At 42.3% G+C, this 26,752-nt stretch overlaps 1 protein-coding gene across 8 annotated transcripts in view; it reads right to left on the reverse strand.

The window, feature by feature from the left end:
• Nucleotides 1-25,129, reverse strand: part of camk2d1 (calcium/calmodulin-dependent protein kinase (CaM kinase) II delta 1) — a 107,432-nt gene extending 82,303 nt beyond the window's left edge. For 7 of the 8 annotated variants that reach the window (XM_079669795.1, XM_079669793.1, XM_079669791.1 and 4 more), the window contains exons 1-2: nt 24,772-25,128; nt 17,831-17,925 (exon numbers count right to left, since the gene is read on the reverse strand). In XM_079669795.1, the coding sequence (XP_079525921.1) occupies nt 17,831-17,925; nt 24,772-24,833 (157 nt within the window). In that variant the 5' untranslated portion in view covers nt 24,834-25,128. Of the gene's footprint in view, nt 1-17,830; nt 17,926-24,771 lie in introns of all 8 variants that reach the window. The other variant, XM_079669790.1, reaches the window with a different exon arrangement.
• Between the last annotated feature and the right edge of the window lie 1,623 nt (nt 25,130-26,752).

Raw genomic sequence — 26,752 nt, forward strand, 5'->3', positions numbered from 1 at the left:
CAGGCTAAAACTTTTGAATATTTGCTGTTTTTAGCAACTCAATTATGAAGAATTTGTACTTTGTGTATGTCAATGTGAATTCAATATATTTGACTGTTAATCAGACGAACTCTAAATAAACTTGTAAAAAATTGCCCCCAGGTACAGTAGCTTTTTTCTCTTTTTAGTTTTAAAATTAATTAAGCACACGCTAATTGAGTTAAAGTGAACAACTAAGTGCATTAGCCTTCCTAGAAAAAGAACTTTTCAAACAGTAAAAAAAACATATATTTAAAAGAGTAGCATGACAGCCGTTTTGGTATAATAAAAAAAAACTGAAAAAGTTATTCACGCAGAACAAGCAAAGGCACATTAGCAGGGCTTAACTCATGGATGTAGACCAGTGACCACCAACTGGCGGCCCGCGGGCCACATCCGACCCGCACGACGGGGGTGACAGTGGCGTTGGCGGAGTGGTTACTGCGTTCGCCCCCCACCCATTTTTTTTTTATACAATGTCTCGTGAGTAAGGTGCAGTACCGGAGTCCAACAGAGAGGCAGCAGCTGCGGGACAGTAGACTGCGTACTGCGAAACCTTCCCTGCCTTGAAGAAGAAGTGATCCTTCGTTGTGAAAAGTCTGGTTAATGCGCTCCGCACCACAGCAGTAGCCCCGCTGCGACAGAGTCCAACAGAGAGGCTGGAGCTGCGGGACAGTAGCCTAGAAGCAGGGCTGGGTTGTAACGGAATACATGTAACGGCGTTAATCAGAATACAAAAATCAAGTAGGCTAACTGTATTCAGCTGGCGTTACATTTGAAAAACGAGTAACCTGATAACAGTTACTTTCGTAAACCTGAAGTGAATACATTTTGGAATACTTATTGGAATTATTGGTGGAAAAGTTTCCTCACAAAATGTAATATTCATTACCGGCAGAACTGTGTGCACACTGCACAGCGCTGCAGCATGTCTGTGAGCAAGAGAGAGATGCAGCGTGTCTGTGAGGCCTCACCCCCGCACGCAGATGAGAGAGAGAGATCTCTTTTAAAATATATTGAAAGTTAGAAACGGAGATGGTTAGATAAAATGTGCAAGATAACGTTTATGTATTTATTGTCGAAATGACGACATTTCATAACGGGATCAAATCAAAGTGAATGGCCTGCTGCTGCTGAATGCATGGGGCAAGTGACTGGAAAAAGTTTTAAAAGTTATTACATCGTTTCAGATAATAAATAATAATGATAATTCATTCTATTTAGGGGCGCCTTTCAAAGCACCAAGGGACACTTTACAATTCATAACATATTCCAAGGAAAGGTTTTAAGACAGTTCAAAGAATGCAGTCCGGGTGATGTTTTTTATGTGGGGTGCAGATGAGAGAGCTGTCCAGAATGACACCAAGACAGGGGCGGAGCTTCAGGGGGGGCTGTAGGGGCAGGGCTCCCCGGGCCCGGGACGGTCGGGACCCAATGGGGGCCCGCCTCGCGCCACTGAGTGCACTGACGTTCCTGGTCATATTAGGTATAAACAGGGTATATGCAGAAATCCTGAGGTCAAATTTAATACCTTTTAAGACCTTTTTTAAGACCCTTTCCATACATTTTAAGACCTCATCACAACTTTGAGTTCTAACCGGTTACATTGGCGACACACTTTACCTCACATTTACTATATTGATTGTAAGATAGCAAAACTAAACAGAGTGCAGACAGACTACTGAAGCCTCCTCTGCACATGAACTTCAACCTTTCTGTGAAGGTCAGGTTTAATGCAGTATGCTGCTTTGTTGCTTCTGTACTCTGTGCTCTTTCATTCCAGTAAAACTCCTCAGAAACCATTAGAAACCAGTATTTGACCAATAAACGAAACAATTGACAAAACTTTGAACTATGAAATATATTAAACTTTGGTGAGCTTCAGCGGGGTAATGCCATATAGGAGCTCCCTCACAAATACCCAGGGGTTAAATTGGGCTGGGGCTGTCCGGGGCTAAGCCCTGGCACATAGGACGATGCTCTGACGTCATCACCCTCACACATTTGTCATATGTTTACAAAAAAGGATATATATGTTAAGACTTTTCTCGTTCTTAATATAGACTATATTTAGGGTCGATATGTGTTGACTTTACTTTAAAATAGCAGATCTCTGTGATCGGATATAGTTTGGCTTAGACCCCGGCACCACGAGGACACATACGGTAAAACGCATACGCAAACGCAAAAAAGGCTTCTGTTCACAAGCATTCGATTCATTAACGTGTCCGTTCACACTAGACCGCTGGAAATGCTGGAAACGTTGTAGTACATACGTCAGGCCTGTAAGTGGCGCTGCTGCAGCCCAAAATACACCAAAAGCAGCGAAGAAGACCCCGGAGCATGGTTGCCATGGTTGCCCTTCTGTTTATTCTCCGCGGTGGACGGCGTGTTCTCCTGCTGTATCTCTCTAAAGTTTAAATCTTCCGTACAAAATTAGAAAAGGGCCGATCAGAGGTCTTCTTTGTTATTTATTGAGCTTTAAAACAAATTGATAACGACTCTGTTCTCTGTATAATAATATTTAATAAACGGTGCCTGCCTCTCTTTTCCTCCCCCTCTTCTGACAGCCCAGCAGCAGCAGGAGACGTGGGGAGAGGGAGGCGGGCTATTTCATTGTTTTTCAGAAAATGATCATATAGGGCTTACACACGGAGCCGTTGGACCCCCAGAGCGTTGCGTATGTCGGTCTACCCACCTTGGGACCCACCTTGGGACCCACCTTGGGACCCACCTTGGGGACCCCCCCCCCCCACAGAGCGGAGCAAGGCAACGAAACTTAAAATAATAAGCAGCATTTTACGGCGCGCTATGCATGGGGCCGCCTTCAAGGGGTTTCCCGACATGTTGTTTCAGCAAATTAAAGGGTGTTTCATGTTGTCGTTGCTGTGGGACTTCTTAATACCTTGGAAAATGCCGTTTAATACTTTTTAATAGCCTTAATTTTCGCTAAATTGATTTATCAACTTTTAATACTTTTTAAGACCCCGCGGACACTCTGATAAAGCATTGTAGCCTATAATATGAGTTGAACTTGTGCTGCTATTTTCCCACTCACATTTAACATTAAAACATGAAAAATTGCAAGTGAATCTCTTCTATTGTCTCCAAATGTATTTTGGGTAAAATCGTCAACAGCCGTCCATCAACATCATACGTAAATGAACGTCAACGTCATCATCAATCACTTGTCATTCAACAGAGCACTGGCTAAGCATGAGCAGTTATAAACACAAAAGTGGAGCTACAAAACGCAAAGAAAAAGATAAAAAGGACCAAGGAAAAGCCAAATTGTCCAAGCTAGATGGATATTTTTTTCGCCCTACTCCTCCTCCTGCGGGAGATGAACCTGAAGTTGTTGCCCCTGCCAGCCGTGTTTCATCCCTGAGCCCCAGCCCGCCAACAACGTTAGTGGGGGTTAGCCAGATTTACAGGTAGGCTACAATCACGGACACACACTGTCAACAAGAAAATGTGAGTTTGTGGTAAATGTTGATATCATGGTTGTTGTTACTTCGTGTAGCTCGGCCGCCTAGCTTATTTCCTTTTAGGTCTCTCGGCTGTAGTGATGATGATGATGATAATAACAACAACAACAACAACAATAGGGACGACTCAGCAGCTGCTAGCTGCTCGTCTAGAGGAGAGCCAGGCCTGACGCTTGACCAGCCGCACCCCTCCCCCTCCGGCTCCTTACCTGCTGCGCCGCAAGGTGAAGAAGTACCGGACACTGGGAATGAAATCAGCAACAGGTCTCCTCCTCACGCTACTCCTACGGGTGAAACTCAGACCACGGATCATGATGTGTCCTGCAATTATCCTCTGGAGCGTTTTCCGACTGATCGGGCAAACTATTTTGAAAAAATTGAGGACGCCAATATCAAAAGATATATCCTTAAAATGGGCCCATGCAAACCCAAAGGTCCATTTCCCAAAGACAAGGATGACCGTTGCTTTTCAGAAAGCTATTACACCTCCACCACTAAAGTTGGGATGAAATTTCCACGCAGCTGGATGTGCTATTCCCCAAAATTGGACTGCTGCTACTGTGAGCCTTGCTGGCTTTTTGCCAACCGAAAGGCACCGTTCTACAACAATGCATGGGTAAACGGAATAAAAGACTGGAAACATCTTTCTACTAAAATTGAGAGGCATGAATCCACTCAAATACACCTTGGTGCATGCGTAGTATATGAGCAGTGGAAAACCAACGGCACAATAGACGCTGACATGGAGAGGAATGTGCGTAATGCCGCCCAATTTTGGAGACAGGTCGTGGAGCGCATTGTTAATGTAACTCTCACTCTAGCTTCAAGCAACTTGGCATTCAGGGGCCATCGAGAGGTTCTAGGTCAGGGAAAAGCTGGCAACTTTTTGTCAATAATAGAATTATTGGCTCGCTACGACCCTGTTTTGAAAGAGCTAATCAACCGACCAGAAGGGTCAGTGAAATACCTCAGTCACCAGATTCAAGATGAAATTATTTACATATTATCTCAACGTGTGAAAGCTGACATCATTGATGAAATAAACGAAGCCCCATTTTATTCCGTCATCATGGACACAACGCAAGATGTATCAAAGATAGACCAGTTGAGTCAGGTTTACCGCTACATAACTGTTGTTAAGAACGACATGGATATTGCAACAGATATACAGATCAATGAAGTCTTTTTGGGTTTTGAAGTGACTAAAGGTTCATCAGCTTCAGAGCTTGAAAACAAAATCCTTGGTTCTATAGAGAAAAACGGATTAGATCTGTCTAAATGTCGCGGACAGGGCTATGAAGGGGCGGCTAATATGAGTGGTGTGTATTCAGGCGTGCAAGCAAGAATAGCCGAGAAGGAGCCCCTTGCCCACTATGTTCATTGCGCTGCTGATAATCTCAACCTAGCACTCAACGACTCTGTTAAAAATGTCCCTGGAGTGAAGCAGTTCTATGACACTGTAGAGACGCTCTACAACTTTTTTGGTCACAGTATCAAACGATGGGCATTGCTCAGTGAGTTAATGACGCCAGAGAGCAGAACTATCACATTAAAACGGTTATGTCCCACTCGCTGGTCATCTCGCCATGATGCGCTTGTTGCGTTAAGGCACAGATATGGAGACATTATAAAAGCCCTCGTCAAAATATCCCTTACCAGTGACAAAAAGGATGAGCGCAATGAAGCAAGTGTACTCAAGAATGCCATAAGCAAATTTAGCTTTCTATTTTTGGTCAACATGCAGACCAAGATTTTGGAAAGCATAAATTGTGCTTCACAGTTAATGCAAGCAAAAGACGCGGATATTCTCAAAGCATCTACTCTACTGCAAAATGCCATCAGTGTTTTGGTGGAGTATAGGGGACAATTTGATGAGGCGAAGTCCGCCACTCTTGCCCTGGCTACTAAATGGGGAAGTCAAACACAGTTTGAAACAACCAGGGCCAGGAAAGTTAAGAGACACTTTGATGAACTTTCTGAAGACAGCCGCCTCACTGACGCAGAGAGCAACTTTCGGGTGACCGTTTTCAATGCATGTCTCGATTATAATCATCCAGCAACTGTCCCAAAGATTCACCATCTTAAATGCAACTGTGAACATGTTTGAGGCAATTCACCCCAACACACTACTACAAGCAAAGGATGAGGATTTACACCAAGCTGCCCAGCGGCTTAGAGAGCACTACAGTCGGTACATCGCCGCCAGCTTCCCTGGCCAGCTGCTTTCTTTCAGAACCTGTTTCAGGGGCAAAATACAAAAACTAAAATCTGTCGCAGATCTGGTAAAAATGCTCATTGTTTACCACCCAGCAGTAACATCTACATTCAGTGAGGTTTGCACAGCCTTCATCTTATTTCTGACTCTTCCTGTCACCGTGGCAACCGCCGAGCGCTCTTTCTCCAAATTAAAACTCATCAAAAACTATTTGAGGAGCACGATGGGACAGGGGAGACTGAGTGGACTGGCCTTGCTGTCCATCGAAAGTGACCGAGCCAAGAAATTGGACATACAGCGGATTGTGGACGAGTTCGCGGAGCGCAAGGCTCGCCGAGTGCCCTTCAAGTAGAGGGGAGTAATCTTCAAATTGAATTTGTACAGTAGCCTACTTGTACGTGAATGTATGGGCCGCCGTGCCAATTTTACACTGCTGTGCTCTCATGGTGGCGGCTGGCTGTCCATGGTGAATGGTGTGTCAGAAATGTATTCATTTTATTAGGCTATGTTTTCGTTGTCCTTGTGGTTTGTTGGACTTTATGTCATGTTATATCATTATTATCTCTGATATATATTTTGTTTCTATACCCTTTGCAGAAACGAAATCTTAAATATTACACCTTTTCTTTAGTTACTTTTCTTTCAAACATTGTTTTAAATTGTAATCTTACTGACTGAGCGACTTTTTACGCACGAACGTCAGATTACCATACCCCGGACTCCCGATATTTTAGTCAAGCTTTATTGGGTTTAAAGGGCCCGGTCATGCGGCCCCGCCCCCCGGCCCGGGTTTGATATGTGCCGCCAGTGCACCAAGATGTTGTGTTTGAGTTCTTGATGAGCCATTAAAACAGTAAAATAAGTGTCTCCTGTTCACAAAAACATACCTGTCTGTTATGGAAAAATAAAGTGTTCTAAAAGTAATCTGAATAGGTTACTTTTTTAAGACACGTAACTGTAACTGTATTCTGATTACTTTCAGAGCATGTATTCAGTCAACAACTTCAAAATTCTGGGCTATATAAAAATCGCTGGCCCTCGATAATGTCTATTGGATACATTTTGGCCCTTGGACAAATGTAGTTGGTGATCCCTGATGTAGACCATCAGCAGCACGAGGAAGGAGCAGAAAAAGATGAAGAGGAGAAGAGGAGAGAAAGGACAGTTAAAATGAAGAGAATACGGAACAGTTTGGGAGGAGACAGATTAGGTAAATCTAAAAGTCTATACTATCAAAAGTTGTTTCATTGGGTGTAGCTGTAGGGTATCTGATAAAACTTCCTTGGAACATCTTCAGATGAACATGAATGTCAGTACAAAACGTCACAGAAATCCATCCATAGTCAGAAAGATAATTAGAATAAAACAACAATGTCATCCGTCTGAAAAGCACGGATGAGAGGAAATATCACCAAAGTTATTGAGGTCTGTTGCTTGATACACATTGCCATTGGTTTAAAAATGATAAAAACAGGTACGCATGCGCGGCAACAATCTGAAATGCGTACCGTCACTTGTGTCACAAAGTGCATTTGCCTACCGACGTACTTGTGAAGCTTTTCCAGAAGGCGGTTAGATCACCGGTCTCCGTGTGCACAGACAGGGCTGCTGTTAACTTCGGTCTGTACAACAGAATTGTGCCAAAACTACGCCAACCGGCTGCGGAGGGAGACTCCCCCCCCCCTTCACTGGAGAACTGCGCTAAAACAGCTGATCACAACATTCACGCTCTGTGGTTATGAAGTACTCCACTAGCACCCCCCAACTCCCCGGTTGACGTTCGCGATATGGAGGGATTCATCAAATAACCAGAAGTTGGAGTAACAAACACTGACTCCAGGTACTCATCTGAGTACCTCACTGAGAAAGTTATGTGCACTCCTGTTAATACACTTCTTTGGGGTTTTTGTTCCAAACCCTTAAAGGCCACACATTTCTGAAAGCCTCTTGTAGGACTTTCAGTGTATCAGACGTTCACACCTCTTTATTGAGTCCTTCCTGTACAGCACAGTCAGTAGAACTTTACTTCCATTAACTCTACGCCCACACATCGATCTTTTTTCCTTGGCTGACTTCAATGCTTCTCTTTACAAGGCTGGAACGCTCTGCAATTTCACACATTTTAACCTTTCCTTTCAATTGCTCTTCACCCTCTGTGTGGCCTTTTAACCCATCACCCCTTTGTGATAATAAACCTTGCATTAACCTTTGTCAATATAAAGTGCTCTTAGTTCCTTTTACCGGAACCCATTGTTCATTTATCTCCTCTACATTCACTACTCTCATAATAAAAGCTTGTTTCTATTAGTGTAGAATCTAAGCATTGAGGATGTCTCTAACACAAAAAGACGAAAGAGATTTTGACCACTCTTTAATTAGATCAAAGACTTCATGTTTTTGTTAAGTGTTCACCATTTTTCAAACTGTTTTTCGTTTAAAAAAAGTATTTTTGTTGTGCCTTCTTGTAATTTACAGTGTTAAAAGGGGAAAGAGATGAAAAATCGAAATTCACCAACAATGATAGGCGTCCTCTAACAGTAACTGATGTTGTCAGACTCAAGCTGTGGTGCTACGCTGGACTCCAAGGATTCAATGTGGAACCACATCTGAGTTAACACTGTCAATGGCTGAATCAGACACTGACCTTCTCCCAGATATCCACAGTTTATGAAGGCCTACAGCGGGGCTTCTCAAACTCCGGAGCAATATCCGGATCCGGACCGAACTGCAAATCAATCCGGACTGAACCCTGTGTCCCATTATAAAAAATAAAAATTATACAAATTAAAAAATAAAAACGTTGTGATTCTGATTTAAATCAATGTATATTTTCTTGTGTCTGACGCGTTGTGAGAATGAACATTTGCATTACTTGTGTGCGTGACACGCATTGCAGATCGCAAGTTAACCGCAAGTTTACCTTGACTTTCTAATGCTTCTAATGCCTTTTTTGCAGAGGTTCAAGACAAACGGTGCCATTTCTATGTATGTATGTATTGAATGTGTGTGTGTGTATACAGGGGCGCTGTTTGCCGACAGGCAAGGCAAGCAAGAACTTGGACCAGAAGGGGGCCTCCAAAGAACGTAGATTAAGAAACCCCCTCAAGGCGGCCCATGCATAGCCCATGCATAGCCCATGCATAGCCCATGCATAGCCCATGCATAGCGCAAACTGCTTCTTAATTTCAGTTTCGTTGCTCCGCTCCGGGGTTGGGGGACTTTGCTGGCATTGATCCGGACCAGTGACCTTGTATAAAATTCACATGTGGACCTTTAATAAAAAAGTTTGAGTACCCCTGGCCTACAGGGTTTGGGTTTCACTTTTTTACAATAACAAATCCACACAGATTGCCCTAATGCACTTCCTAAGCCTTCTGAGCCTAAAAAAGATCTCTTGCTGTGGCTGCCCTTAAAAACATCAATCCAGTGAATGATGCAATCCAACATTTCATCCACTGAGTATTTGAAAAAGAGGGAAAAACAACATACTGATGAGGGAAGGTAGGGAAGACGAAACAAGATTTTAGCCAAAACTGATCAGCGCTTTTGCATTGGGAAAGCCATATGACTAACACAGTCCAAATAATATCCTTTGTGATATGATGCAACTTCAGCTAGCCGCATACGTGATATAGTAACCATTGATCATCGCAGCAGAAATCCCAAGGCAGTGCCTGGTTCTCATAAGAAAAAGCTCTCTGGACCTAATGTATACTTCGCTGTCTCAAAATGTTTAACAGAGTGAGTATCAATGGTCAAAATTAATCATATTGTTAGTGTCGTTCACTGCAATTAACACATATATTCCATTGGTGGAGGCTTGTTGTTCTAAGTACTGGTGGTACAATCGTCTTGTCTTAAATAAATAATGGTCCCTTGTTTTTCCTGTTGCAGGTGCTGCCAGTTCTAATGGATTATAGAACAGTATTGCTATTGTAAACAGGACCCGATCAGGGAAGATGTTTGGAGGTGATGGAAAGAGTTCTGGGACCACATCTCCCACAGGTCATCCACAAATTCACACTCTATCCTTATCTCTATAAAGAGTGAAGAACAATGGCTTCTCTTCTTCCCCATTCACAGGAGTACGTGAGAACAGAGATAAGAAATGGAATAACAATGAGGGAAAGGGATGAATTTTCAAAGTGCTTCAGAGGGACAGCTCTCACAGTCAGTGGAGTGGTTTATTAAGGCGGAAGAGAGCACCACTGGAAGATGTGGTCTCCAGATTGGAGCCCCCAGTCTGTCTGACGGAGAAAGCAGCTCTAATTAAAGCCGGCAGCCTGTCCCTCAAGTGGCTGCCCTACTTGGCTAAATGAGGATTTAGAATAAAGCCCAGAGGGAATACTCCAGTTTATCCCTGCTTCAAACAGATGGGAAGAGGCAGCACCTGAGTGGATGACACCAATGAAAGACAAGATGGGAGGGGCTTTAAGTGACTCCCACTATGAAAAGTCATACAGAAAAGCATATAGAGTCAGCAGTAGAAGGACAGGCACATGTAGATATAGCACTATAATTATACAAACTAAGAACAAGATCGTTTAAAATTGTAATCATCGCCACCCTTTAGGTATCGGTAGGCAACGTATATTTGTGGGGGGTTTTGCAGGTTAAACTTGTTAAAAATAGGGCAAAAAGCTCCTCACAATATCCAAATTTGACTTCATGTACTGCTTCTTTTGTGCAACGAACAAATAAAAAAAAAACTTTAAATATTTAAAAGGTCCCATGTCATGACCAACTACTGATCATAATTCCATTGTTGAGGTCTACTAGAAAAGATTTATATTATGCAATGTTCCAAACTCACATTGGTTTCTCATACAGCATCGTTGTATAGCATGTGTATTCACTCTGTCCTAAACTGCTTGTTGGAGCTCCTGCCCCCCTCCCTGTGAGCCCACTGTGCTCTGATGAGTTACAGCGGAACATCAGTGATTATGTGTTACAATGGCGTTAGCAACCAGAAAATGATACCAGCAAGGACAAACAGATGAGAATGCTGCGTGGGGTCTGGGTGCCGTGTTGGCGGGACGTTGCGCGGCTCGCTGCTGCGAGGAGGGGAGCAGCAGCACCCCCATCTGCGAGGCTCCACTAGCACCTGCACCCCCCCCTGACTTTCCCTGACTTGTTTTCCTCTATTCATTCACTCTGACATTTATTTTTAGAAAAGAAAAGAAAAGCTGGAAAGATAAGTCCTTTTCTTCCAATGGATTGATGGGGAAATTAGGCCTTTGTCAAAGAGTGGGGAGTCCTCTACACCTGCTGACAGCTGCTCTATAACATGGCAGCCTGATTTCTGCTTCTCATGCTCCCTTGCGTCACTCTAATGAGATATCTTTAGACTGTCGCAAGCAGCTGGGCATCACTTAAAAGAAGAGGGAGTCTGGGGCGAATTAATAAAAATACACTTCCCTCACTGCTCTACTGTTAAGCTTCACTGTATTACTTCAACTCCAAATCCCATCACTGAGTTTGAATGCATTCAAATCCAGTTAAATTTAAAAGAAAAAGATGCCTTTAGTCTCAGCTAAATCAATAACAGAGGGTGAAACAGTGAGGTTTTGTCCTTGTGTAAAAATAAATGCAAGGAGATACAACAAAACCCCATCTGTTGTTTTTCCTGGTGGAACACTCTCAGAGCAGAGTCAACAAGAGGGTCTTATCAGTGCCTAATGTTCAGTGACTGTTGACAGCTATCCACTTAGCAAAACCCATGTTCAACGACAGAAAGTAAGGGAACGCAAACAAATTGAATTCGATACCAAAAAAGCCTTCCGTTCACACGGATACGGCTCAATAAACGTGTCCCCTCACACCAGACCGCTCGACCCGCTGTAGTACATATGCCGGGCCTGTAAGTGGCGCTGTACTTCCGCCACAAAATATACCAAAAGCAGCGAAGAAGACCCCCGAGCATGGTTGCCCTTCTGTTTATTCTCTGCGGTGGATTTAGCAACATGTTGTGGTAGAGGAGCTGTAGATTTTGCACGGACATCTGTAGCAGTAGCCAATGACCATGCTACAGCAGTGAGCAACAGAGGTGGGGAGAGACGGGGCTATGGCTTCATCGTTATCAGGATAATGATCGTATAGGAAGTACACACGGAGCAGTTTGGCCCCCCAGAGCATTCCATCCGCAGATCTATCCACCTTGGGACCCGTTATCGTTTTAGGGGTCCGTTTCCGCGGTTCTGTTAAGGCCTTGTGTGAACGAAGGGGCTATACGAAAGAGAAAAGTAGTGGATACAACCCGTTTCGTTCCCGTGTAAACAGGACCTTAAGCTTGTGTCAACAGTGCTGCAGGAAGCTGGTCCTCAGACTCACGGGCCATATGGGTCAGCCACAGGACACACACACAGACACACATTAGCAGGGCTCTGTGTAAATGACGCTGAGCTCCTGACATTATCTGCTAAGCCAACGGCTCGCACCGAGCACTGGTGTGTGCCCTAACGGAGCCCTTCATTTAGACACTCACATCAGGCCTGTTTGCGCATCTGTTTGGGAGTCCCGTGTGTTTGAACATTACTCTGGAAGAGTTACAGGACTCACTGCTGGTAAATGAAGCGTCACGAAGAACTGTCCGCAAGTGATTCATAGGACACTGACAGCAACACTTGCATAATTAACAGCACAAAGACTGTGATATACTCTGATGTCTTTATTACCCCACATACTATTATTAGCACTACATTTCTTTTGTTTCCATGGGAATGAAGGTTGACGGTGAGCGGCTGGGGCCCGGGGTATTTTCCAGAAGCAGAACGACAGAATGGCTCCTGAACCATAGCTAGCTGCTCCACATTCTGGAGGGTTTGTCAAGAGATCATTTCCACTCGGCTGAGTCCAAGCATCACTAGGTCTGTGTTTAACAGCTGCCCTAGTTTCCCCTCATACAGACAGGCTTTCAGTTCAGTACATCTGGATAATGTTTTAGTTAGGCTGCATGTTCTGTGCTCGGCTCAGTGTCAGGGCTTTTATTTTGAAGGGAGGGTTTTAGGATAAGCAATGCACATACAACACATTGGTTATACTATGTGACTTCAAACATGATTAAAATATGTTTACGGTTTGACAATAAAAAAGTAGGAAACATAAAGCTAATGAATTAAATAATTGCCCACATGTTCATACCCTTCAAAACAGCCCAAAGAAACGTGGGTTTATCGAACCCACCAGACCAAACGATCAATACATTACAAAATGGTGCACGAGCAACAATTGATAACTGGTTGTTTTTGAGAGGATCCAACATGTTTTACACTCAGGATCCAATCAAATTGAATGTTTCACCTGAACGAGTCACACCAATGCTGCTCTCAATCCAAGCTGTGTCCTATCTGCATAGCAACGGCCCACTTCCTGATTCCCATGGGGGGATCTTGCAATACGCTTTTCCTATAAAATATTCCGTCGGCATACTTCAAGTGACAGCTCAAATACATTCTCACAGAATATGTGACACCAAGAAGTTCAACAAATATCATTCCTATCTGTTAAAGCAGATCTACTAAAACCAAAGATGCCCACAAACAGATCAGGATCTGATTATAATTGTGGATTTCCTTTTAAAAGCAGAGATTGCCAAGACAAGTTTGTCAAAACCTCTTTCTGATTTTGTACTTTAAAACAATTAAACCGCAGAACAGTCATTCCGTTCTACCTTGGAATTGCACCACACACACACACACACACACACACACACACACACACACACACACACACACACACACACACACACACACACACACACACACACACACACACACACACACACACACACACACACACACACACACACACACACACACACACACACACACACACACACACACACACACACACACACACACACACACACACACACACACACACACACACACACACACACACACACACACACACACACACACACACACACACACACACACACACACACACACACACACACACACACACACACACACACACACACACACACACACACACACACACACACACACACTTCCCTCAGTGAACGTGACCTTCACTCTGCTGCTTCAGTAGCAGTCTCTACTTAAGCAGCTGCATGTGCTTTACTGCTGTATTCGCTCTGCTGAACTGCCGTCATCTAACCCTGGAAACCAGATAATGGTCGCATTCATGATTTGCATCTACAATGTTGATTAACACGTTCATCATGCATGGATCCAGATTGACCAATTTGTTGGCCTGAATTTAGTTTTTCTGTATTCACGATGACAAGAATATTATATATACAAATATTAATATAATGTATATAAAATTTAAAAATGTTAAAAAAAGAAAATGTGCAATTTATATAAACAGGAAATGTAAGGTAAATGTGCTTGTTAGTCTTTTTCTCTTGTTATATCAGAGTGGGGAGGCTGCTGTATACAGTATAAGCTCTCATCTCCCTCCACACTAGTCGTGTTAAATGCAGGTAAGGCTAGTGTTTCAGGAATCCACATTTTGTAGTTTGAAAGTATGGTATATTTCAATACATTCAGGCATCAAATAATGTTTTTTTATACATTTGTTTTAACAGTTGTAGTTACAATGATGTCACATAATGCATTTTAAAAGCAGATGTATTTCCTTTCCTGTTTCTATCACACTTTCTAAAACCTGTTTCGATTGATTGAATTTGTCTATTGTGATTGATTATTATTAAAAACGAATAGTTATTCTTAATTAACCTGCAGATGATTTCCGCATCGGTACCGACAGGCCCGGAGGGCAGCAGCCTCAGCCGTGGCCGAGACAAAGCAGCGGTTGTGGGAGAAGTTCGGAGAAGACATGGAAAAGGACTTTCGGGCGGCACCAAAGTTTTTCTGGAAAAATGCCCCACACCTCAGGAAGGGGGAAGCAGGGAACCATCCAAGCTGTGTACAGTAAGGATGGGAAGCTGTTGACCTCGACTGATGGAGTGTTAGCAGTGTGAGAAAAAGTTTTCAGAGAGTATTTGTCCATGGACAAGTGACTTTGGCAATTTACTTGTCCGAATACATTTTTCGGTTGTCCAGAATGGACAAAAATTGGGGCCACTGGAATCTTCTTCCTCACCATCGTATTTTACATTTTCCCACGGTTTTTACGATTTTAAGATTTTACTGCATCACACATAGGGTTGGGTATCCTTTGGATTTTAACGATTTGGGTTCTGCTTTTCGATTCTGGTTATTTTCGGTTCTCGATTCGGGTTCTTTGAGAAGAAGTCCCATGACAAACTGGGAGAAAAATCAAATCTGTATTCCCATTTACAAATCACATCATACTGTTTAATTTCTTACGGTTATTGAAAACAATTATATAAAAATAATCTCTGCATTGTTTAGTTAGTTCTAAGCATTGCAGTTTGAGAATGTACAATTGACCCAGTCTCCTCTGATGCTACACTGCAACCTGCCTGTGAGACATACAGCGGATCCACTGTGTGTAGAAAGAGAGAGAGAGAGAGACGCTGAGCTGCACCATGCAGCGATCAGCTGATACGGAGCATAGAGAGAGAGAGAGCTGCCGTCAGCGGGGCTCGGCCTCCTGTCCTCACAACTCTTATTAATCCCGGGACCGGACAATTGTTATTTGTTCCTACTCGGAACCGAGTTTTGCTTCCCAACCCTGCCACTGTGCTTCCCGCCCCGCCCCGCCCCCGTCTAAAAGCGGCGAGATGTATTTCCTTAGGAATCGATAAGCAGAACCGAAACCAACATTTCTAAACTAACAATGGCGGACACGTACAATTTGCGAATGAGTTCTGCCTTTTGTAAACTGAATTTAGCAATAATTTGTCAATAAATGAGGGCGAAAAATGTCAATGTCAATTGAAAGATCTACTTGTCCGATATTGTAAATAACACGTCCCGGACGGTGGGACGTGTGCTTTTTCGCACACTGTTTAGGGCGTTGGAAGGAACACTTTGAGGAACTCCTGAACCCGACAACTCTGCCCTCTATGTTAGAGGCAGAGCTGGAGTATGACGGGGGATCAACACCAATCTCCCGGGGGGAGGTCACTGAGGTAGTCAAACAACTCCACAGTGGCAAAGCCCCGGGGTGGATGAGATCCGCCCAGAAATGCTGAAGGCTCTGGGTGTTGAGGGACTGTCATGGTTGACACGTCTTATCAACGTTGCGTGGAAGTCGGAAACAGTACCGAAGGAGTTGCAGACCGGGGTGGTGGTTCCCCTTTTCAAAAAGGGGGATCAGAGGGTGTGTGCCAATTACAGAGGGATCACACTACTCCCTTCCCGGGAAAGTTGACTCTAATAAAAAAAAAAAAATTTAAAAAAGGTACTCGAAAGGAGGGTCAGACCGATTGTCGAACCTCAGATTGAGGAGGAACAATGCGGATTCCGTCCTGGTCGTGGAACGACGGATCACCTTTTTAATCTTGCAAGGATCCTGGAGGGGGCCTGGGAGTACGCTTATCCGGTCTACATGTGTTTTTTAGATTTGGAGAAGGCGTATGACCGGGTTCCCAGGGAGTCACTGTGGGAGGTGCTCCAGGAGTATGGGGAGAGGGGGTCTCTACTCGGGGCCATCCAATCTCTGTACTCCCAAAGCAAGAGCTGTGTCCAGGTCCTCGGCAGTGGCATTTCCGGTGAAGGTTTGCCTCCACCAGGGCTGCGCTTTGTCACCAATCCCGTTTGTAATATTCATGGATAGGATTTCGAGGCGTAGTCGTGGGGGAGGGGGTCTGCAGTTCGCTGGACTAAGGATTGCACCACTGCTTTTTGCAGATGATGTGGTTCAAATGGCTTCACCTATGGTCATGAAGGATGGGTCATGACCGAAAGAACGAGATTGCGGATACAAGCGGCCGAGATGGGTTTTCTCTGCCGGGTGGCTGGCGTCTCCCTTAGAGATAAGGATAAGCGGGAGAAAATGGATGGATGGATGGATGGATGGATGGATGGATGATTTCCTGAATACGTCTTTCCACAGTGCTGGCTGCTTACTCTCCTGGATGGGAGAACTACACTGCAGCGGGCCATACATGAACCATTAAACTTGTCAAGTAATAGATTATCATTGTGGCTGGACAGATTGTTAATGAGGGTGGGCAACTGGTCACGAAAAAAATCAAAATTAGCATCTCTACGTTAGAATTGCAAGTGGAAATATGCGACAATAACAAAATGCTACCTAGATTTGTTTTTCTTGCTTTGTGAAAAAGTTGGCATTCACCTTCTACAAACAGCAGACCCAGAGCACTCTCACGGCCTCTCACACACAGACCACCTACCCCCTCATCTTTTCAGTTTACTCTAATTTTCCTTCAGGTGAGTGGCCCGGGCTTGGAATCGATCATGGACTCCTTTTCCATAAACATGTTGTAATTTATCTTTTTTAAACACAATATACTCCACACACTCCATGTTTATAATCCCCCAGTTTGCTTGTTTCAACGCAGCTGTTGATGCTGAGGAAACCCCCTGCCTCCCCCATGAGACCCTACATCTGCTGCTGTTGTGCAATGACATGCCTTTTCAAGCATATCTCCTTTTGTGTGTGCATATGCGTTGTTTGGCCAATTGGATCATTCAGCAATGCTTGACTGACTGCTCCTGACAGCACAGATAATGATTGAGAGAATAAAAAAGCAGTGGAAAGGCAAAATCAAAGTCTTCATGCCTTCACTTGAGCTCTATTTAAAAAATTAAAAAAGAGGTAAACAGGAAAAGAAACAAGGGAAGAACGTTTTTTCTTATTCTGTGAGTCATATGCAGCTAATCAGAAACCAGATTATGTGTTTGTTATCAGAGAGTGAGTCACAAAGAGAGCTGTCTTCCTTCATGTTGCTATTTACTTTGATGAGTGGAGTTACAAAAATGGAAAGCGATAGAAAGGGTGTTGGCGAGAGTGAATTCAAGCTACAGGAATAAGATGTGGTTAGCAAGGCCGCTACTATTATAACCTGACCACCTCCCATTACTACACACAGAAGATAGATAATGATGGCGATAAAAACATGCAGAGTCAAAAACATTAACAGAGGAAGTTGATTTGAGGGCTGACATGGCTAAATAAAGGAACTGCTCAGGGCAAACTGTACCTAACAGAGCTATCATGTTGCATTTCAGCAGCCTCATGTACTCACCCCTGGCTGACAGCTTCTTTGTATTGATTAATTTGGCAGCGTATTCCTGGCCTGTGGAAATCTTCATGCACCGTCTCACCACTGAGAAGGCCCCCCTAAGGAAGAGTCAGAGATCTGTCACAATACAGCAGGATATTCCAGAACATTCACACTTTTGGGCAACAGAAAGACGTTGAATTGTGAATTATTGGATTAGAAGGGCCATTTTTACATTATCGGACAAAGAATCTTGCAGTTTTAATGTGCAGATCATCAAGCTCAGGGGCCTCATTTATAACGCCGTGAGTAGGATTCACGTGGGAAGGTTGCTTACGTAGTAGATATCTCAAAAATAGGTACAGATATTTTCCGACATTTTCCGATTCACCGAACATTGCGTACCGGCAAGGAAAGTGCGTTCGGCACTTCCTACGCCGGTTTCCCTTTATAAATCACAATCGACTCGAAATGTGGCGCAGCTTTTGCGGGCTTCACGTAACGCTCATATTTGCCTATAAATAGTCAAAGAAACGCCCATTCATTCATTCATTCTGACTGACTTTATGAAGAAGACTGCAGGAAATGATGACAGAACAGCTCAAAAAAGACATCTCACACCGTGTCAGATTCTGGTTATTTTGGGGAGTTCGAGATAAATCATATTGTTTGGTGGATGCAGTTTGAACCAGAGTAGCAGCATGGAGGTCGGATCGTCACCAAATAAATAAATAATTAAGTAATTCTGTCCTCCTGCTTACCGCATCATGAGAAAACATTTCATAACATTAACACAACATATTCGAGGTGGTTTTAAATAACATTTCCTTATTTATTTATTTATGCAAGTTATGTTTTTGTGTGAACTGAGGAGTCTCAAACAGGCGTTTGTTTAATCATTTTAAGATTGGTTTTAATCAATGTTTGAAAATGAATTAATATATGATAAATGAGAGGTAACATTTTATTTATGGTATTATTTCCACATATTTCTCTCTATTCTTCCTTCTGCCAACGGTGTCGCAGTTTCTCTTCTCTCCCGTTTTTGTGCTTAGTGAGTACGCATGGGTTAGAGTTTGCGTGGAGGACCGCACGTTTTCCCGTCAAGTTAGTATTTTATAAATCGCAAACATTGCGTAGAAACTGGCGTACGCCAATTTTTGAGCGTATATCCCTTTATAAATGAGGCCCCAGAGCTCAGCTTGGTGATTTGTATTTTGTTCTTCCTCTTTACATTTGATCTGCGACTCACTTTCTACTTGAATGTTTACATTTTAATATGAAATACTATGTTCATTCCTTTTTATATAATAGCGCTCCATTTTCTTAGTCTCTATCTATACTTTGCTGTAACAATGTAAATGACCCCCCTGTTTGTGGAATAAAGGAATTCTGGTGCTGATATGTATGTATCAGTTGCACTGTGACCTTTATCAGGTCCAATTTTCTAACTGGATTTTTTTCTGATCATGAAGCACTTTGTGAATTCTTTGCTGCAAGTGAGACATGTAAACAAAGGATTTCCTTCTTCTCTTGATTTTAAACTTTAAACTGGTTTAAGGCTAAAACACCTGGAGCTACTTAGCAAAACTTTAAGGCTAAACAGGAGCATTTGTAATACCTCTATTAATAAATGAAGGTGGATCAGCCCTCTGCCCCATCAGTCGTCTCTCCCTCTCCCATCCATCCAAGTGAATCCATTACATATAATTGGCTTATCTGGATATCGACACATGTGATTAAACTGATATCTTTGAACTAAGGCCCCGGCCCCACGAGGACGCATACGGCTAAACGCATAGGATTAATGCAAACGCAAAAAAGCTTCCGTCCACACGCAATGTTCACCGGATAGTGTCTGTCCACACGAGACAGCTCCGTTTAGCTCCAACAGCTGGAGAAGCTGCAGCACATATGCAGGAGCCTGTACGTGGCGCTGTAACTTCCTCCACAAAAGCAGCGAGGAAGCATGGTTGTCATGGTTGCCCTTCTGTTTATTCTCCGCGGTGGGGGCCGAGGGAACCGGGCAGAGTTTTTCGCCAGTCAACGTGTATTAAAGTTTTAATCTTCCGGACAAAATTATAAAAGTGCCAGTCAAAGGTCTTCTATGCTATTTATTGAGCTTTAAGACCCCTTTGTGCTTTCCCGATTGGTTGCTGATACAAAGGAAATGACCATATTTGGATCCGATGAGATTGTGCAGGAGAGACACAGCTTTCCAACGATATCTCTGTTGACATGGTGCACACAGCGGTCGCGGTACTTTATGTTTCGTTAGAAAGCTAACTTTTGGTGAATTTAGGAGAAATCTACTGACGCAAATAGACAAACTATAGTCAAATAAACACTTAAATGTGTATTTTGTACGTTTTCCTTCCAAAAGCCTGAAAGAAAACATGTTATAGAATCAAAATAGCACAAAATCTCAAAATTGACCAGTGCTTGAAAAACGATGTTTTTGCCTGCCGTGTCTCGCCTTAAAACAAATGAATAACGACTCTATATAATATATTAATACAATACACGGAGCCTCTCTTTTTCCTCCCTCTCTACGGACAGCGTCAGTGTCTGTCTCATGCAGCAGCTGATCCAGTAATGAGTGACCCGACAGAAAAAATAAACATATTTATAACTAGTTTAGTTAGTTTGAGAGGTAATTAAAATAGCTAAGGAAGATGATCTGACTTGAAGTGTGCGTTTTGGTCCGTTCACCGCTGCATCACAGCGGGAGGAGCTGCAGGTGAGCAGAGCTGCGTGTCTCCGTCCTGTCAGATTAGACTTCACTCGCGTTTATGTCCATATCGAGAGAAAGATAAATAATCTGAATTCAGTGTGCAGTTTACTTTGACGCGGGGGTGAGCAGCAGAGGTGGGGAGAGGCGGGGCTATTGCATCATCATTATCAGAAAATGATCATATAGGGCGTACACACGGAGCCGTTGGACCCCCCAGAGCGTTGCATATGCCGTTCTATCCACCTTGGGACCAGTTATCGTTTCCGCAGTTGTTTACTGTCATATTCGGTCGTCCTCGTGTGGCCGAACGGTCTATATGATACTAAACAGTAACACAAACGACCGTTTTCGTCTTCGCTGCTTTTGTGGAGGAAGTTACAGCGCCACGTACAGGCTCCTACATATGTACTGCAGCTTCTCCAGTGGTTGGAGCTAAACGGAGCTGTCTCGTGTGGACAGACACTATCCGGTGGACATTGCGTGTGGACGGAAGCTTTTTTGCGATTGCGAACTTCAAAAAACTTCCCAGAACAAACTTAAAAGTTGAAGAAGAACATTGAGACAAAGCTAACATTAGGGATGGGAGATGTCCATTACAGTTGTTACAGGCTCAATCATGCCTTAGGAGGAGTCTAAGAAAGTTCATTAAAAACATCTGCTGACCACAATGGCTGTGGAGGCGGATTATTATCTCTGGATGTTTTTTATGGTGGATAATGTAGCAATTTAATTAGTAGGACTGTTTTATGGCAATATTTGAGGTACAAAATAATCATATTGCCCAGTCATAGATAAACCCCCCCCAAATATTTTTGCCATCATGACACTGGTAGCCTCAGGTATAAATGAAGAAAGGTGTGAATTAATTGGACAACAGGACATCTGTGGAATGTACAGTGTTGTATCAGACAGTCATGTTATAGAGAACAGGTTTGAGCAGTCAACATGAACTTTTTAAAGTGAGCTTGAAGAGGAACACCTGTGGATAGACCGGTGCGAGGAGCAGACCTGGGTCATCAAGCGAGCGAGAGAAACAAGGAGGAGACACGAGGACAGAGGAGTCCTCAGGTATTAATTGGGATGTCCTCGTTCACTCAAACGTCACTCCTAAACGACGTCTGTTAATGATGACATGTGCACAGCTGTATCCCCTCTCATTGGGCTTACAGTAACTGAATAACCCTTTAGAACCGGCCCATTTGTTGTTAAATGTTTATTTAAATTAATGAATCTTTCTCTTGTTAGTCAAGGAATTCAATGTATGATGGTTGGTCCTGCTTTTGTGTTCCGTTGTGGTGTAAAATGTACATTTCAATACAATTATAATAATATGAAAGCCTTTATTCTGAAAATGTGTGTCCTGTAGATCCCCACATTCACAACAAATCCACATTCAGGACTGTGGATTTTAAATAATTTAACTCCTGAATATCTTAACACAAAACAATAAAAAAAAATGGTTACTTATCAAGATCTAGCCATTTGTGAAATAGCTTTCTTAATAGCCATGTTTTAGTGACGTTCAAAATCATTAAACATGACTTAAATTGTTAGTATAACCTTAAGAAATTAATTGCACATAATAATTCCCACGGAGCTGTGAGTACTTCGATTTATGTAACGCTTTTCCATTCATTCTTCCAGTTCTCTAAACTATGCGGTACTATTAAATCCACGTAAATTACACATCACAGCAATGAGGCCAGATCAATTAAACCATTCATCCTTTACCGTCAAACTGGGTCTAAACACAGCTGCCTGTGTGCATTTGATAAATACTTTCTGATTTTATATTTATTATGTTACTTATTAGCTACATGGCCCTAACGTGTAAAGTTATACAGGCATTTGTACCAGTGCTTTTATTGAAATGTGTCTGTGTGTTTAGCTCTCTTAAGAGATGGGTGATGTAATTTGTATACTTAATTATAACTAAGTACTTTTACAATAAACAGAATTCTAGGGTATCATGAGTATTTTCTGCTGTTTTATACTATATTTGAGTTTGTTTGTCTGAACACTTTGTTTCTCTTGTGCATAAGAACACTTGTGTTAGGGCATGATTTAACAATAAATAGGTTACATACAGTATAAAATACCACGTACTGTCAGTGTCCGCCCTCCCATGCCACCCTGGCATGACCTCTTGCCCCCCCTTTGCCACCCATGTAAAATGTTCTAGAACCGCCACTGCATTTAGTCAATGTGATAAATGATTGATAGTTCAGCTCAGATTACACCCTCTGATTTATAGTGTTTGGTATCTGATGATCTTTGCTCTTAACTTGACAAACTACATGATTTAACATCAAATAAGTCAAAAAGCAGAAGCATACTTCCCAAAGCTCACTTATGACAGAGTGCAAACACCTGTAATGGGGAATTGCAGCTTTAGCCTAATTTTACAGAAAAAAATACAGTCTTTGAAGTTTGAAACCATAAGAGAGACTGAACCGCTTCAGGTTGGAATGCACGTTGTGTTGTAAGAAGCTGCAGGCAGGGCCGCCCCTCCCTACAGGCCAATCATACAGGCTGCATGGGGCCCCGCCTTGCTTAGGGGGCCCCGCCCCGGGGGCCTCAGCTGCTGTGCGCAGTTCTCCGCTCAGTTCTCTGCGCACCCCCCGCGAGAGTGAGAGGTGACAAGGGGAGCACGTCTGTAACCCGACACCGTTGCAATGAATCAACATCTGACCAATCACTGCTTTGATACGGCCACTAGTGCAGGTTAAGAGATGTCGGTGAAAAGACAGTTTCAGTCCGAGGGGGAAAAAAACAAAACATGAAGAAACTAGAGCATCACTCGAAGGTGGCTTGTTGTATGAGTCAAATGTACAACTTGCGAATGTTGTGTAATTCAAAATTGCCAATTGCCATTTTAAAACATCAGCTGCAATTCACGACATGAAGAAGGCAGTCTCTGCATAGCATATAAGCTAATGGAGATGCAGTTCATTCAAGTATGTTATGCCTTTTATCATTTTATGGAGCATTTGTTCCACTTTTATTAATTTTTATGTCAATTTGCACATTTCATGGTGATGCTCAGCCTCTCCCCTTAATAACAGTCATCATCATGTCAACCACAACACAGAGAAATACTGAAATGTGTGTGTAGTTGTTGATACATTGCTGACAGAGGGAACTACATTTGAATACAGATTTAAGAAATATCAGTTTTTGAGCATGTCATAAGCATGTTTTGTCTTGACTATATTATAATAAAATAATATAGTATTTATATTATTGAATTGATTATGATTATTATTATTATTATTAGTAGAAGTAGTTTATTTGCATTAAATTATATTATAATCTTTTGGAGGTTAGTATTTGGCAGGAAATGCAGACGTATTCACCCTTAAACGCATACTGAACGACATTTACCATTCACCTCACTGTATAAAAAATTAACTGTGTTGATAATAATAATAAAAAGGGATTATATTTGCAAAGTAGCCTACTTTGTTTCCCAAAAATAATGTTTCACTCCTGTCGGTTGGGGAGGGGGAGGCCTCATCTCACAATGTCGCTTGGGGCCCCAAGTTCGCCAGGGCACCAAACAGTATTTTCATCCAGTTTGCAAAAGGGCGGGCACACACAGCCCAAATGACTCTAAAAGCCTAAATCATAGTCTCTTTAAGGCAGGCTTCTTCCTGAGAGCACACAGGTGACCTGTTCCCGCTGATAATCACACCAAATTCCCTCAAAGGACTTCTTGTGTTAACATGTCTAACACGTTGCCAGAGAGAAGGAACTGTTGAAACATAATTTAAGATTATGAAGAAATTATAACAAACAGCCATTATATTCGGCATGCGTTCCAAGGCGCTCATCCTTTCGTCTTCTCTTTTTTGAATTCAACTTTCTCTCAATTACAGCGTCAAACAAGCGCACGCATTGTTTCTCCAACACTCTGATGGGCGTCACCCTGCACTCACACTGATTCACAGTTTACCAAAACATGCAAGCAAATGAAGAGTTTAAAACAATACTTCGGGGTTTATGTGGAGACTTTTAAAATGCTTGCGCGCTTTATAACTTCATTTAAACTTCATCTAAAGAAATGTGAATTACATTTGGAGTGACGTGGTGCACACGCGCGCGCACGGGGCATATCAAGGTGCAAACAGGTAGGCGTAGGTCTCCTCTGAGGTTAGGGTTTATTTAAACACAAATAGTGAAAGCACCCGACAAAATAACAAATGTATTCATAAAAATATAGAGAACTTACTTCCCCAGCTCCTCGTAGAGCTGGTACTCGTCGGTGAACCTGGTGCAGGTGGTGGAAGCCATGTTCAGGTGAGCAGAGACACAGTGGGGAAACTGAAAGCTCAGACGCTTAAATACTCTACACTCCACAACCCTTTCCCCTCCGGAACCCAAAGTAACACTTGTCGCTTTTCGGTGGAGAAACAGAAGGAGACACAGGAAGAGTTCAGGGTTCAGTGGAGACTTGTGAAGGCTCCGCTCGGTTCCCGCTCGGTTCCCGCTCGGTCCAGGCTCTGAGACCCCGGCTCTCTAGGGTGACAGGTACGTCGCGACCTGCTGCTGTGTTTGTCTCAAACTGACACTGGAGGATTGGACCGTGGTGAAGACAGAGTTTATACAAATACCTCGTTTCCGGTGTTGTAATTTCAAAATAAAACACGTTTTAACAAAACATAAATACGTATTCAATAAAGTGTAGCCTATGATAAAGACTATTCTTATCAAGAGATAAGAAAACATTGTTAGAATTCTCTTTTTTTAAATAGCTTCATCTTGTAAAAACGTAAAATACTTTTGACATAATAATAATACATTGGATTTGTATAGCGCTTTTCTTAATGCTCAAAATACGCTTAATATAGATTCTAATGAAGTTATATATGTTTAATGATAAACCTTGTGGTTGGTTCCTGGGTGTTACTTCAGAGAGCTCTTCAATATTTACTTTAGGTTGGAGGGAAATTACTTACCATCCGGGTTTTCTCTGTGGTCTGTGTGTAGCTTAATAAAACGGGATTTCATCTCAACCTATGATCTCAACGCTTCCTTGTTCAAAATGCTACACAAGGGCGACATCTAGCGGTAGCTGGCTGACATACCAGATAATACCTAACGATCCTCTAAAAACCTGAATATAAAGTCAGCCAGCTATTTTTTGTTTTGATGCGATTGAAGTTACACAGATACACGAATGTTATCTACAAAAAATTCTGCCTTTATTATTTCCAGCAAGCGTGATCATAGAAACTACAGATTTCGGACAGAGAAACAAAGAAAAACTATACAAAATTGTGGAAATTAAGTACATAGACAGAAAAAAGAAAATATATAAAGACAATAATTTAAATGATAAATATATGCAATATTCTGCAAACGGAACTCTTCTCTAATCTTTTCACTGATATCCCATATTATTATTAATGTTTACTTTCAGGAAACATTTCCTTCTCTGATATATGTGAATTAAGATAACAAAAGTTTTTCATCTGAGTGTCGCAAGGTGATAATGGAGTAAAATGGGAAAAAGATTGAAGCACTGCTACACAATTAGATTTTGAATTTTGAATTTTGCTCTTGAGCTTGTTATAATAAATAATTAAAACTATTAGTGGATCAAACTGTTTTTTTAATTAAAACCGTTATGGAAGGTAAAATGTCCTTTTTGAAATCATTTTTCAAGATCATCCAACTAACCAACTGTTCAAACAGCCACTTGCACAATAACCCAAACGTTATCATCCACAAACTATTTTTTCCAAGGCCAAGTATGAGTCATTTTCTTTAACTTGCATTAAATATACATGCTAGGATGTAGATCTTCAAGGCAAGTGAGATCTTAGGGACAAAGCAACCGGAATCATTTAGGTCGGACATTTCAAAAACATTGTGTTCTCCACAAAATAGTGGCCCTACTTGAATAAAAAAACCTCTTCAAACTACTTTTTCACCCTCAAGAAATCCAAAATGTCATAAGAGCCTTTCAGGACATGCACACTCTGTTAAATGTCCCATGTCATGGCCATTTCTACTGATCATATTTCCATTGTTGAGGTCTACTAGAATAGATTTAAATTGTGCAATTTTCCAAAATCGCATTGGTTTCTCATACAGCATCTCTGTTTAGTATGTGTATTCACCATAGTCTAGCAAGAAGGGCCCTCAGATTTTGAGATACCCCTACCCGAGGTAGAACAAATGACAACAATGATTTTTCATATCTTAGG

Source organism: Notothenia rossii, assembly GCF_949606895.1.
Source record: "Notothenia rossii genome assembly, chromosome: 3".
Lineage (NCBI taxonomy): Eukaryota > Metazoa > Chordata > Actinopteri > Perciformes > Nototheniidae > Notothenia > Notothenia rossii.